The 14,825-nt window shown below is 45.3% G+C and overlaps 1 protein-coding gene and 1 non-coding gene across 2 annotated transcripts; one reads left to right on the forward strand and one right to left on the reverse strand.

Moving 5' to 3' along the window:
- Window positions 1–271: 271 nt before the first annotated feature.
- On the reverse strand, window positions 272–413 carry LOC149358179 (U4 spliceosomal RNA). The gene has a single exon (XR_016291955.1). It is a non-coding gene; the product is annotated as a U4 spliceosomal RNA (small nuclear RNA).
- A 4,744-nt stretch (window positions 414–5,157) lies between these two features.
- Ggamma30A (guanine nucleotide-binding protein subunit gamma-e) lies at window positions 5,158–12,119 on the forward strand. Its single transcript, XM_089585095.1, has 2 exons — window positions 5,158–5,532; window positions 8,195–12,119. The coding sequence occupies exons 1-2, from the start codon at window positions 5,444–5,446 to the stop codon at window positions 8,298–8,300; spliced, it is 195 nt and encodes a 64-aa protein (XP_089441221.1). The 5' UTR covers window positions 5,158–5,443; the 3' UTR covers window positions 8,301–12,119.
- Window positions 12,120–14,825: the final 2,706 nt, after the last annotated feature.

The following is a 14,825-nucleotide window of genomic DNA, read 5'->3' on the forward strand; positions in this document are numbered from 1 at the left end:
TTCACAAACAATTGTGTACTTAATTAACATCTTAACCAGACATCAGTGACACAAGCAGTAACACCGCGCTAAAGGCTTTCGCCTCACCGCACTTTAGGTCAACAAAGTGGCCCCCTGAATATTTGTCGTGGTGGATTGAAGCCGGCGTCAGAATGCTACCAACATACATAAGCCGATACGGCAAACTACGAAGGACTAGGTAAGTAGAGTGCACCAACTGGGCTGGTGGGTATGTTTGCATTGATATCTTTCTTTTGTATTTGGTTACGAGGCCCCGGAGGGCCAGCCAAAAATTGCCTCGGCCGACGGTATTTCACGTCGTCCAGGCGGGGTATTGGGAAAAGTTTTCAACTAGCAATAGTCGCTCCTCAGTCGAGACTTCATGGGATGCGACACTGCCTCTGCGCAAAGCTGACCGTGCATAGCTGCAGTGCCAAGACGTCCTTCTCGCCATGCCTATAACGTGGACGGGTTAAACACATATCGTAAACAATCGAAGCACCCATATTCCTTGAAATAAAGATACGAGGGTCGCACGAAACGGTTATTACATTCTGCTTACATAAAATCTTTAGTGAGAACAACACAACAGGAGAACATTTTCTGCGTTAGTAAGCTCATGTACACTGTAAACATGCCTGCGCACCCAAATGTGGGTAGCAGCTTACGCCAGTGATGATAATGATGAAGTCCCGGACTAAGGACACCACCCTCCTCTTCCTCAACCTCTGCATGTACTAAAATAAATATTTTCATGATACCGTGTACTGTGCGATGTCAGTGCACGTTAAAGAACCCCAGGTGGTCGAAATTTCCGGAGCCCTTCACTACGGCGTCTCTCATAGCCTGAGTCGCTTTGGAACGTTAAACCTCATAAAAAAAAATTCATGATCATTAAAGGTTATTGCTATTTTCCTTCTTAGTCCCTATATTTAATTACAAATATTCGTTAGGATCCGCCAGTAAGCATCTAGACAAAGTGATACATCGCCAAAGAGGAAATAACGAACGTGCCTCAGTGCAACGCCTGCTCATTGGCCTACGGCTAGCGTGGCTGACTTGAAGCCCAAGGGCCGTGAGTTCGATTCCCAAATGACTACCGCAATTTTCTTTTCAGCAATTTTCTTTTCACTTTAGGTCAACAAAGACCCCCCCCCCCCCCCCCCCCCCCTGAATTTTTCTGATCGCTTTTTTCTGTGGCTCTATAGGCTATAGGCGTGCTGTTAGCTTATCGTGCGTTCCTTTCATTTTCTTGGTTTATTGCTACTGCGGAAATCTATGCGACGAGTTCACCGTCTTAAACGATGGTGGGTGGCTGGTTGCCTCGGCTGTCTGCAAGGGGTCTGCTTCACGCCGGCAAGCAGAAAAATAATGTCTCACTCTCACCTCTGAGCTCGCGAAGATATCTATATCTTCTCCGGCTCGGAAAACATGGATACAATGATGGATTAACCGAGGTCGCGAACAGACTTCCACAAGGAAGGATTTCAAGGGCTTGCGCAGGCATCAAGTCGCCGAGCATCCCAGCTATGGATGGATGGATGGAAACAACTTTATTACAAAAAAAAAATCTTCCAGGGTGGTCCCCTACTGGTCCAGGAGTCCACGGGCTTGTGCTTCACGTTAAGCCCGATCCACCAGCCATTTCTGGCCGGCGGGCTGAGCGGTCCGTAAAGCAGCCTCCCAGGAAGAATGAGTGGGATTGGGGATGGGGGGTACTGCCTTGGGGAAGGACATTCCCAAAGGTATATACCAGTTACAGTGGGAAGGCATTTTAATTCCCCTTATTTGTGTGTCAGTCACAGCCGTAGAGGACTTGAATCCATTCAAGAGACAAACTCACAGCCTCTCCTGAACAGCTGGTTCCTAGGCAAGGAGGTCCGCATGAACACCATGGTTTACTGGGTTAAAGGGTTAAAGTCCCAAAGCGACTGGGGCTGTTAGGGACGCCGTAGTGAAGGGCTCCGGAAATTTCGACCACCTGGGGTTCTTTAACGTGCACTGACATCACACAGTACACGGGCCTCTAGAAATTCGCCTCCATCGAAATTCGACCGTAGCGGCAGGGATCTAACCCACGCCTTCCGGGTCAGCAGCCGAGCGCCATAACCACTGCGCCACCGCAGCGGCATATTACCACGTGCAAGTGGTGAGAAAAAAGTAACCTTGTGGTAAAAACAGGCAGTTTTAACAATTTCAACAATGTCAGTTAGGTCGCTTATACCTTTAAACTGACTTCCAGGTGGCCTGGAAAACGAGCATGCGGATAGCTGTTTACCATTAAGAAGTCATATTTGAGCCCACACACCCTCACTTGTCCCGACATCAATTTCCATCTTACGAGAACTAACCAAGACGCCTACCGAAATAAATACGCGTCCGCCGTCACTGTTGCGATGATTTCGATAGCTGACGTACTTGTTGAGAAAAACTTGGCTATCAGTGATGTCACCATACAGCCATGATTCACTTCCAATCACAACATACGGTCTTGTCATGTCAATTAGGCCACGTTGCTCGTCTACTTTGTTCTTCGCACTTCTGCAGTTTAGAACAAGAAATGATAAGAGAGAGTGTTTAGGTTCAATTTGGCAAATAGCCCAAACCACCTGCCCCCCTCTCCCCAGAGATTTGTCATATACAGAGTGTTCCGTATTTATCTGTCCAAGTTGTAAAAATTATCCTATGCAAACCATTGGTCTATTCGTCTCAAGCAGAGTACAAAGGCGTCTTTTGATAAGAATTTAAACATCGAAACTTGACTTAATTGTCCGTAATAGGCGAAAAACTACAGTAGTCTGCGCGGAGAAATTTCGTCTGGACGAGTGGAGTAGGAACTTTGACAGGCTGCGCCGTCTGGGGTACTTGAGAGCTACCCCAGCTCCGATCAGGGATATTGGTTGCCTCGCAGTTCGCCAGACGGCGCAGCCTCTCAAATCGGCTATCCCGATCGCCTTTAAGAAAATTCTGCGTGCAGACGACTCTAGGTTATCCTCCCTATTCCGGACAGTCCAGGCAAGCTCCGATGTTAAATTGTTTATCGAAAAACGCAGACTACCTTAAGCTACCCTGTGGTCTGTGCTTGAGCAAAAAAAAGACCTATGGTTTGCGCAGAATTTTTTAAAACCCAGACATATAAATACGGAACGTTCTGTATGTATTGGGCGCTAGTAAAATAAAGTACGTCGTATTTCAGATGCGCTTTTCCATTAGTACACTTGTGAGTTTTGGCATAACCCCACAGCATTTTCCTTTTTTTTTTAGTTCTGGTTCAGAGAAGTCCCCTGAAATGCTGGTAGGACTTGCTTTTAATTTTCTCGCATTTGACAGAAGACGTCAGTATTAAAAGAGACACGAGTGTTACAGAGGAGAGGCGAACGTTTCAATCGGCATAGCAGGTACAACCTCCCAGAGCGACTTATTTCGTTCAGATGTAGCTATTAGGAAAAAAAAAATGCCCCGCCGCGGTGGCTCAGTGGTTACGGCGCTCGGCTGCTGACCCGAAAGACACGGGTTCGATCCCGGCTGCGGCGGCTGAATTTCGATGAAGGCGAAATTCTAGAGGCCCGTGTACTGTGCCACGGCCGCTCGATCTCCCTTGGGAGGAGCATCGAGCGGCCGTGACTGTGCGATGTCAGTGCAGGTTACCCAGGTGGTCGAAATTTCCGGAGCCCTTCACTACGGCGTCCCTCATAGCCTGAGTCGCTTTGGGACTTTAAACCCCAATAAGTCAAATCAATCAAATTAATCTATTAGGAAAAATCCTTGTGTCCGAAATTTGTACAGGATGCGTGCATGTAACCTGCCACGTAGTCTGCAGTTGTCAGCTGGTAGAAAGACGAGTACTTCACCGGAAAAAAACAAATACCCGAAATGCTGTCCAATGCACTAAAATCAAATCAATCAATTAGGTTCCTTCTGTGTGTGCAGTAAATGTGGCACCGAGCCACTGCCTGTATCTGGATTTCCTCCTAATTGTGCATCCACTGTCACGACGACACGAAAGAGACTTGTCAAGTTCGGTTTTCGAATCCCTCCCCAAACCTCATTTTCGTTTCTGTATGCTGCCTTCTCAACAAGACATTCATCTGTGAGAGTTAACAGCGTCAGAAATATGCTGAACATGCAGCGCTGGCAGACGAGGGACACAGGAGAGACGTCTGCCAGCGCTGCATGTTCAGGATGTCAAACCAACTTGCCCAGCAACACACCCTGATCAGAAATATATGGTTTGAGAAATGATCACGGATAAAAAAGGGAATGCATTTTTGGCTAGCCTAGTGCCCACTCTTTCTCCATTTAGAAACGCTAAGACATATGCGCGTGTTTCCGCGAAAATGCAACGACGCTAATTAAAAGGAAAAGTTTTAAAATTCACTCTCCCGAGTAGTAATCGATGTGCCATTGAAATGTTGAATACCTGCAATTTGAAGAATGAAGTAACTAGAGCATAAATGCACTTCTTTTTTACCTTTCGCCAAGTTTTCCGATACAAGCGCTTCCTATGAGTTCGAATTTCCCGGTTGTGTGTATATGCTGCCTATCGCGGCCACGCGCTGACTACTCTGGCTGGCTCGGACCATCCAACCTAACATCGTGGCTTGGACCGCTCGGAGACAACCCATTTTCCTTTTGCTTCAATTTTTACACCTCAATAAAGGTTGAAGCGAAATAACATAGTTATTACTCGTCATCGAGGCACCCTGGTCCCTGACCCTACCTATGTAGCGTGTCGCCCCCTCTCCTTGATATCAAGCACTTTTGTGTCTAGTAATAAAAAGTGCCGTTAGGTGCCGCTAAAAAAAAAAATTTGACATCTTTTATGAGTAACAGCTAGGTGGCGTAAGCCACCACCCGATTTAAGGGGTCACTCATGGTATATCTATATATATCCATGGTTCAGCACGTTGAGCTTTATCTATCTATCTACCCATCCACCTAGTGGTGGTGCCAGAAAGCTGTCTACTTTTTCTTTTAAAATTCATGTTTACAACCATTACTGCATTTGTTTTATTGGTGGGGCTGTTCTATCGACGTTATGCATCTTGACCAATAATTATTATTTCTGTAAAGTTAAGCTCATTTAATTTAAAATTTATTGTTTTGCGCAATGGTCGCCACCACTGCTCCATCGGCTCCATCGTGAGCATTCCGCTACCACTGCTGTAGCTGCCCGCTCTCTTTTAGTGGATTAGCGGCGCCATTGCCCCCAATCCGTGCGTCCCGTCCGTCCGGCCGGGTCATTTTGTTGAATCTGTGGCAGGTTGCGCCAGCCACAGGCATCGGTGAAACGTCAGCCGCACCTGTTCCCGTGCGCCACGCCCGTGTCGCAAGCAGTGCCCGCGATCTCGGCCCCGCGAGTTCGGCCTCCGCCGCCATCCGCTGCTTAGGGTGAAACGCACGAGAGGCGTATCCGAACGATTTCAGTGCGTCGACCGCCGCCATGGATAAAGAAAGCATCAAGAAGCAAATCGAGAACCTCCGGTATCAGGCTCAGATGGAGCGATGGCCCCTGTCCAAGTCTATCCAGGCGTGAGTACCGCTTTTGCGCCCTGTTTGTGCTTGCGGGAGACAATCTGCATTGCGTGTTTGCTGCGTATGCTGCGCATAGCAATGTAGCGGCTACTTTTAGTTCGCTGGGCGGACTAATGCCTTCCAGAGCACGCTAGCGCTGGCTGGGCACCCCTTGGAAGCGCCATTTTTCGTAGATTTGGGTGATCCTTTCTCGATCTGAATGCAGTATCAAAAAAAAAGATAAAGAATCGTAGCTCAGTTACGAACGAACTCCTGGGCTGCGTTAATCTTGATTGTTTGATCGTCGGTTCTTTGCTGTTTTACACCACGCGGCGACAGTTTTCTGTTTAGGCATGGACGAATGCTTGTCGCTCCTTAGTTTTTTTTATATATTTTTAGTGTTCCCGTTTTCGCTTCGATGTCGCTTTATCTGTGCGTGCGCAGTGTTCGCAGCTCGAAAATGCACCGGCGAATCGTTCGCGAAACTTAGCGGTCTTCCGGCCTTGTCATGTCGTGTTATTGTCGCTCGTGCTGCAGTCATGCCTATGCCGTGTTGAGAAGGCGCTCGTCTGGAAGCATGCATAATGAATTTGCGACTGGTGGGACCACGCAAGTCACGCTCAGTCAAGCGTGATTGTGCCGCTTGCTGGCGTCTGGATTCCGTAGGCGGCTTCGTCGCAAGGCTCTGGAATCGTGCGGCGAAGCCATACGTCGTGTCTATGGTTGCGCGACTTTGGCGGCGTAATTAGATTTAAAGGACGTGGTCCTAATTCGTGGGATGGCTGACCTGGGATACCGTTTTATTAAAGTTATAGGGCTTCTATTATTCATCAACTGGCTTTTATTGTTTGCCCTGTTCCGACTTTGGCTTCATCGGAAATGCACAACTGGCGAACTCATTTGCTGAGCACTTTGCATGTGATCGTACATTTCGTGGAAGTGGACCTATGACGTTGCTCCAAAGAGAAAAAAGTGCCACGCATTTCTTCTCGGGAAAGCAGTCTGTTGGATATTTTGACCTTTTCTTCATTACCGGAGTTCAAATGTTCTCACTTTGCACTTTGTGATGAACTTATCTCAGAATGTTGCTGCTCACGTTTTATGCAAAAAGGCCGTCACAGCAGCTTCTGTTAGAACTTTGCAGAAGTCTAGAAATGCATCCTAATGTATATTTCTTTTTCAAGGTGGCAGATTAATTACTTGGAACAGCTTGGTATTAGCCTGTGGTAGAGGATGGAAAAAGCCATTAAAATTGGAATAATATTTAAGCATTATATTAGCTCTTACCTCTGGATAAGCTTATAGCTGAAATAGAAGTGCATTGTTCCCTTTTATGAGGCTCTCCTGTAGTAGCAGTAAAGTATCGGCAATACACCAAAGCCCATCCTTGTAGAAAAGCTGACTGACTGCATCACGAAATCAGTCTGTAATTGCTGCTAGGAGCTGTATGAATAGCAGCTTAACTGAACTCTGTTCCAGTATTGAATTAGGCTAGAGCAGAAGATGTCAGATTAAGAGTCAGTTTTTTACAGGTTTAGCACATCTCTTGTGGTGTAGTCAGTTATTTCATAGATAGGTAGTCTTCTGCTCAGTCATTGTGCATGGCTCGTTCATCTTGAAGACACTGGCCAATCATCCTCTTCTCTTAAAGCATTTCACTTGCCGTCTGCTAGGTAGTGTTATTTAATCTTGTCCCAAGACTCTGCTACTCTGCGTTTTGCACATCTGTGATTTAGAAAGCAGCCCCTTGTAAAAAATAAGCATTCGTGCAGTTTTCATCAGATGTTCCTTGACATTCGGAACGTGCATGGAATACTTCCGGCTCAGACACACTCCGTTTCTTAATAACTGTCATTTAATACACAGTGTTGATGCTCTTTAGTCACGTCACCCTTTTAGGAGCATGTGCAAATGTTGCACATTTCATGTCTTCCATTTTTGTGCGCTAAGTTTCACTGTTAATTCTGCCATAGAATCGCAGTTGTGGCCTAGTGGTGTGACCATCCACCTCGAATGCAGCTCAGTGGTGTTCGATCCTCAGTGCCGCTGGGTACCCACCAATGAAACAATGGGTACAAGTTTCGTACTGGCCTGGTGCTCGGCTCCTTTAGGGTGAAATGCTTGGGAAATGAATCTTTGACCCCACCTTGTGAAGACTCGATGATCGTTCCTTGACACTTTGGCCAAAGCTGTCCTTGCACCATTAGGCCATTATCATCATCATCAATTCAGCCATAGAATTTCGGCCTCTGAAAGTTTTGTCTTATACTGGTTGAACTGTAAAATGCCTTGTTCATCACTGAAAGCTTTTGGCTGCCAGGGTCACGGGTTCAATCTCAATCGCAGCATATTTTGTTGGCGGCAAAATGCGAATGGTGCCGATGTTCTGTGCATTGTCAGCTTTCATTAAAGAACCGCAGGCAATCTGAATCAATCCAGGGCTGTCGATTACGATGTCTCTCATATCCCATATATCGCTTCGGAACATTAAACTCTTTTAAGAGTGTTACCCACTGAGCTAGTTGGTTTTCGGACATATCTTTAGGATTTTCAGCGCAACAAAGACACGCGTGTTGTCCTTTTTCTTGTGTGTGTCTTCGTTGCGTGAAATCCGGGTGATATCAGATTGAACTCCGCATACCTCATACCGAACTTTTTTCCTTTCACTTACCCGCTGCAGGCTGCGGGAGTACATTGAGGAGAACGAGCGGACAGACCCGCTAATCCACGCCCCCGACAAGAAGAGCAACCCCTGGGCCGAGAAGGGCAAATGTCTCATCATGTGAACCGAGGACATCAGTGCGCTCCTGACTCCGCCTGCCGGCCTCCTGGTTCTCTTGCTGGTCCTCTTCTGGCCGTACTACTATTTCACCTGAGGCACCAGCGGAGGAGAGTGGACGGAACAACCCCCCAACATTTGCAGCAGCAGCAGCAGCACTGTTCCCCGTACCAGAGCAGCGGGCAGCCTCACCTCGTAAGGCCCCAAATCCTCGGAATGGTGTCAAGATTGGGGCACCCTTTCGAAAATTCCTTGAACTGACGAAGCTTCTTCCCCCATGGCATGCTGCCACTCTTTTTGCTGCAAGAAAGCACTGGCCCTAAGTGTTGTCATCACTTGTGTCAAGTGGTAACATATTTGGAACAGTTCTTTTTTATGGCATTTGAGTAAGTCTACTGCAAACAAGTGACATTTGCCTGTTCTTTTTGTGAAAAAATAATTGCTCTTTGGGTTCTTCCTCTGAAAGAGTCATCTGGGATTAGCAGCTTACTAGGAGCTAATGGTGCTACCATTTAGCTTAAATATAGTAGCCTCACCGAAAACTATAACAGCGGCTATACCGCAAGTTGATTTAGGTACAAGCTTTTTCTGTTCAGCATGTTTCATTTTTTAAGGGAAGCTGCAAATGCTCGAAAGAGAGAATCCTAATTTTTATTGGTGTACCTTCATTAAAAAAAAATTCACAGGGGAAAATAATGTAGGGCAGGCCTTTAGAGGGCTGTTCCTATAAGTGCAAGTGAGATGCCATTTTTCGCAGAGCGGTTTTTTGTAACTGAAGTTTGTACGGAAGCCGCTAGGCCTGGTGCAAATATGTTAGCATGCTTTGCGTCGGTTAGGAGCATCTGTGCGGGCTGGGCAATGTTGTTCTTATTTCTTTTACTCGCCCATTGTAATTTCTTCTGAGGAATGGCTTGTGGTGTAGAAACACCCTTTTGTTTCGTTCAGTAAAGCTGTCATTGGAAGGCAGGCATTTTAATAGTAAATTTTTGTTTACATTGAGTCAAAGTAGTTCAGTCTGAAAGAGAACAAAGTATTTGCATCCTATGTTATGCATACTGTCTGTCTGTGAGCTAGTCTACTGCGCCTAAGTGGCCATGGTGGGAGGAATGATCTGTTTGCATTTGGTGCGTTGATATAGATTGTGCTGCTGTAAGTTTGGATATTTAATACATGTTAGTATATTTATTGTAGTATCGCTTTTGTTATATTATGGGTAGCTTTGAAATTAGTTTATGTTTACTCAGAGGATGGAACACATTTTGTCGACCTTATTTTGTATGTCGGATTGCAACTTTGATAGCATTGTCAAATTTGCCATTTTGTATCAAGGCTGGTGGGCTGACTGCCTAAGCCGTTCCTGGTTCGCAAAACAACTTTTGCAAAAGTCCAGTATTCTACTTTAGTCGAACGATTCTCATTATCTCATTTCGTAGCCTCTCTGTTTTTAAAGCTGGTGCTTCCGACAAACGCTAGTCACGTAATCTGCTTCAGAGTGGGTTTTGTCTTCACAGGTTCTTTAAGCTTCTTTAAAAAGCTACGTAATCTTTCTCGTCGTTTAATCCAAATTTTGTTTCATCATTTTTTTTTCGTTGATGCTGTCAAGGTTTCTCGATACAGTGTGCTATCATGTCATCAGGCTTTTTTTACATGCCTTCTTAGGCTGCCCAATCATCAAAGAATGCAACATTGCGTGTAGCTGCCTTCTTTTAGACCTCTCCTTCCTTCCTTCCTGAGATTCTGCCCCAGTTCTCAGCTCTTCCACATTATCAAACATTGAACTTAGGAGCCAAACAGGTACTGACGTGAGGAGGCAGGCCACAAAGCTTAGGCAAAAAAAAAAAATGCGCTTTGAATAACTGCACAGGTCACTAGGAGCGGAACACCTTTAAACATGACACTGCCACTGCTGCGATCGCAGACCATGTGACCCTTTATTATGTCCCTTTTGCTGAAGCTTTTGTGTGAATAATCACCATGGTGCTTCTAGCCTACCAAATTTATAACCTATAGGCTGCACAACATTATGTTTATCATATATTAATGAGATCATTACCTGTTAAAAATTGTGGTTAGTCATGGCAGTTCACTTAGTTGGTCAAATGAGATGTGTTTAAAATCAAAACCATGTCCGAGCTACCACGCGCAGCTCATCAAGCTGCTCTTGACAAGAGAGCGGTCGTCCACTTAGAGCACAGAGAGGCAAAACTATAATTGCACTTAAGGTGAAGCTTTTGTTCTCTGTTATTTATGACGGAATAGATGAACACTTCGCCTTTTATCAAGTTTTTCACTTTTATTTTTGAATTTTGGTACTTTTGTTATCTTTGATGTTGGCTCGTTCCTGTGTGTTTCAAAGTATCGCAGCATTAGTCGCATACACTGCAACATTCGGGGGTTTATGCTTGGTAGTTAATGATATGACGCACATTTTTTTTGCAGTTTTTGGTTTGGACATTGGATGTTGACACTTTTACATATTGCCTCCATAGTGCTTGCAGCTTTTTTTGGTTTTACCGATCAGCAGCTGGTTTTCTTCTCATGTAATAGTCAGTGCTGCACGCATAACATTATCTAACTACACTAGGCCCTGTCGTGCTGGTCTGAGATGACAGTGTGTGCATTATATCTGCTTGTATTATCACAATGAAAATCTTACTCAAATTTACAGACCATGCATGTTTTGTATTCTCTGGCAATGTGAAGCACTTCGAGACACCAACACTTTGCATCTGCAGCATGGTGACAGATTATTGTTAAACTTTTCGAGTAACCTTGTATGATGTGCTGTCATTGTAAGCTTTACAATTTCCGTATGAAAACAGATTCACTGCCCATTGAATTTAAGCAGTGTTACACATATTTAAACTTGTAGGGTGCGTGCTTTTCCACTTATGTAATGCTTCAGCATACAGTGCTAGGTGCATTTAGAAATTTGAATTCTGTGGAGCAGCTAGTCACTTCTGGGACAGTTATATAGCCAAAGGTACAGTCTTTCTTTTAGGGATCTTTTGTGAATTTTATGGGCAGGCTGTGAAATTTTTTTTGTGCAATATGCTCTCAAAATGTGCTTAAACCATTTCTGTAATAATTTGCTGTTCCGCAGATATAGACGTCTACATTTAATTACAAAATGATGTTACTCGAGTGATTTTGCCAGCTGTTCAACAATTTCAGCATTTTCCAGCACCTACCACTTCACGCTCTAGTATCTCTCATCTTTTTATTCTCTTTAAAAGTCAGGATTCTTTAGTCTTTCAACAGTGTGCATAATTTTGGAAGCTTACTTTCCTGGTACAAGCAGCAAGAACTTACTATATAGCTCATGCTATACACTGTGACTATTATCAGGAACAGTTGGTTTGTTTCATGTGAAAGCTACCGCTTGTACAGGGTTTAATTTCCAAAAATTTGCACTACAAACTTTTTTTTTTTTCATTCTTGTATAAGGGTACAATAGCTGTTCCAGAACGCGGTCATAGTTGTCTACATGTGACACTGCGCAGTGTGAATATAAATTTAAAATTCTTTCTTTGCACATCGGAAACGTAATCGCCAGGTACACAACTGCTTTAGTGCATAAGTTATTGTGTTGTCACATCATTGTTGCTACCATCTTGCAACACCATGAATGCAAACACAGCTAAAGCAGCACTACCATTCAACAGCAGGGATACAGCAGTCCTGACTAGGCAACAAATTTCTACAGAGACCATGTTTATGGCATTGCAAAAAAAGAGCAAGTATGGAGATATGTGAAGCTACATTTTCTTCCTACTCAGTTATTGGCTGATGCAAATGTATCTGAATAAACTTTGCTTTTTTTTTCCTCTGGTTTCTGAATATCAGTAGGTTGCATGCTATAGTGTTAAGTGCGTCATGATAATGATTATGATGTATACTTTGTCTCACAAACTGTTTGCAGCACTGTGTTGACCAATCGGGGCTAAGAGTCTCTCAGATATTTGAGCAGTGTTTCTATTTTGCTATTATTGAAGTAATAGAAAAGGTAGTTAAGGATGGTGTTTTGAAAGTGCAGCGAACATTTCATTCACTGTTTAAATTAGCAGAGGGTGTCACACGAGCACAGCGCTGTGGAAGCCTGCCATGAAGTGGTGCGCTGCCATTCGTAAACATGACATCCGCGCACAGAGGAACATGTTATGCAGCGCACGTGTTGCAGCGATTGCCGCAGCTTTCACAGTGCTGGAAACTTGTGAGATGGAGTGTAGCTGCATATTGCCGGCATCTGCAGAACAAGGTGAGAGGTTTGACTAGCGATACATAACAAATTTTGCAGAATAGTGAAGAAAACAGCACTCGCCGAGGTCAGAGATGAAAATAAAAACATACAAAACATAAACACATTGACATTTCGGCAGAGTTTCCAGGATTGAGTGCCTGCGGTCATATAAAGGACTATGGACACCTAATTTTGGTTGCATGTTTTTTTTCTTGGAAATGATGGGTTATACAACAGTGCACAAAGATCACCACGTGGTATTCATCTACGGCCGCTTACTAATTGGTAATTGAATTTATTCTGCCTTGCCTGAGTTTCGATTTCACCAACCGAGCAATGGCTGTGACATGTATAGTTGATCTTTGAAGATGCACTAAGGAATCTGAGATCGTCTTTTTACCGCCGGAACTCGATATACATACTCCGAGCATTCTTCGAATTATTGTCCTGTGCGGCTGATTTCCCTATTAAATGAATGAAATGTCCCGGCTCCCGCCTTTCTTTTTTTTTTTTAACGCCTTCTAAAAGAGTAGTCAGCCAACGCGTGGAGTTCTTTTCAGCCAGTCTCGTGACGGCTTCGCTTTTATTTTGTTTTTTAGGTTTCTGTGATTAAATTGTTTCGGTTGCAGACTACATAGTCTCAAATTAGACCGGCGGAAATAAAAATACGCGTGGACTCTGTTTTCGCCGATTGCTATGTATCAATCTGCCAATGGCCGAGCGGCAAGTCGCCACGAGACTGGGAGCCCGACCCACATGGAGCAATTTTCTCGCGAAAAACCTGCGAACGGCCGCCCGGCGGCGGCCGCTTGGCCGCCGACCAAGCAGGGCTAGATACGTTCGCCCGGCGGTCAGCCGCTCACTGGAAGCGGCGAATGCAAGCTCAGCGCGGACCAATGAGGGCGCTCTGCTCCCGCATCTAGCTTCCGCCCGATTTCCGCCGCGCGGCGACCAACATGGCGGCGCCCTTCGAAGCCGGACCCCATCCCTAGCTTCGCACTGAATTCTCGTTGTTGCTGCCTTTTTCAGTGCGTTCACTGGCCGTAAATAGAGCACCGGTCTTTCGCTTCGTCTCAGCTTGCCTACAAGAAAACGTATAAGCGATAAATTTGGTTTATTTTTTTATTTAGAGTGAGAGTTCTCCCACTTCTAGGCTTACGAGGAGAGTCGGTTTGTTTACAGTATCAAGACGGCTGCTGTCTGGCGGCGGTCGCCTGTTTTTCGCCGTATGTGGTGCAGCACGGCGAACGCGCGTCGGCGTCCCGCCGCGCCGCATGAAATTCGCAGCGTCTGTTCGCTCCATGTGGGTGGGTGACACTTTACACTTTGGCTGACTCCTCCTCTTTTCGAAGGCGAGTTTAATTTCATTCAATAGCTAAATCGGCCGCACAGGACATAATTCGCAGTTTCTAAGAATGCTCGGAGTGTGCAGATCGAGTTTCCGCGGTAAAAAGACGAGCTCAGAATCCTCTTTGTGCACCTTTAAGCCACGTGAGGCATCAAAAACTTCCCGTATAAACGCTGATAGTAGTTTCAACTCACTACAGCACTTAAACTAGACTGCTTCAAGAGTTGAAGTGACAACAACACATTAGCAGTTCTATTGCCGATTTTGACTTTCCCCCCTGTCCCGAAACAGCTATAATAAGAAATTCAGTCATAAGCTATAGTGGTCGGAAGTGAATATCACTAGGTGATCCATGTATTTTTATGTCTAAGGAATCATTTGACGGAATAAAACATGCAAGCGAAATTTGCTGACTCTAGTCCTTGAAGCTGATTTAGTAGTCTGACCATGGAGGAAGGAAAACTTTCCTTCCTCCATGGTCTTTCCTTCCTTTCCTTCCTCCATGAGTCTGAAATAATCGCTCAACCTCGCACGAGCCTGGCGCCTATTTTATGGTGTCTTCGACTGGTCGCTCCCACGATCCGGTTCGGATTTGGCAAAATGAGAGCCGCTCCAGCTCCGAGCGCATAGCGAGACCGGTCAAGCCGAATGGTCAGCAAGCTTTCAGAGCGAAAGCGCACGAAGCAGAAAAAGGACGTAACTTCCGTAATGGCGTACCCAACGTAATGATTCGTGTTTTTTTCGACATTTCGCCTCACAGAGCCACACAGCAGGGACGTTTTAAATGCGTCTAATACCTAAGCGCCTAAACTTGTTTGAACGGATGCGTAAAAACCGACGCGTTAGGCCTCGCCAGACCGGTCGTGGTGTGTCCTGGCTACCCTGGCTTCGCATCCGTCTCCGCGAAACGGCGGAAATGGCTCTGTCACGTGAACACATCTCGG

This window comes from Amblyomma mixtum, chromosome 3, assembly GCF_055824585.1.
Source record: "Amblyomma mixtum isolate Tamu chromosome 3, ASM5582458v1, whole genome shotgun sequence".
NCBI classification, from domain to species: Eukaryota; Metazoa; Arthropoda; class Arachnida; order Ixodida; family Ixodidae; genus Amblyomma; species Amblyomma mixtum.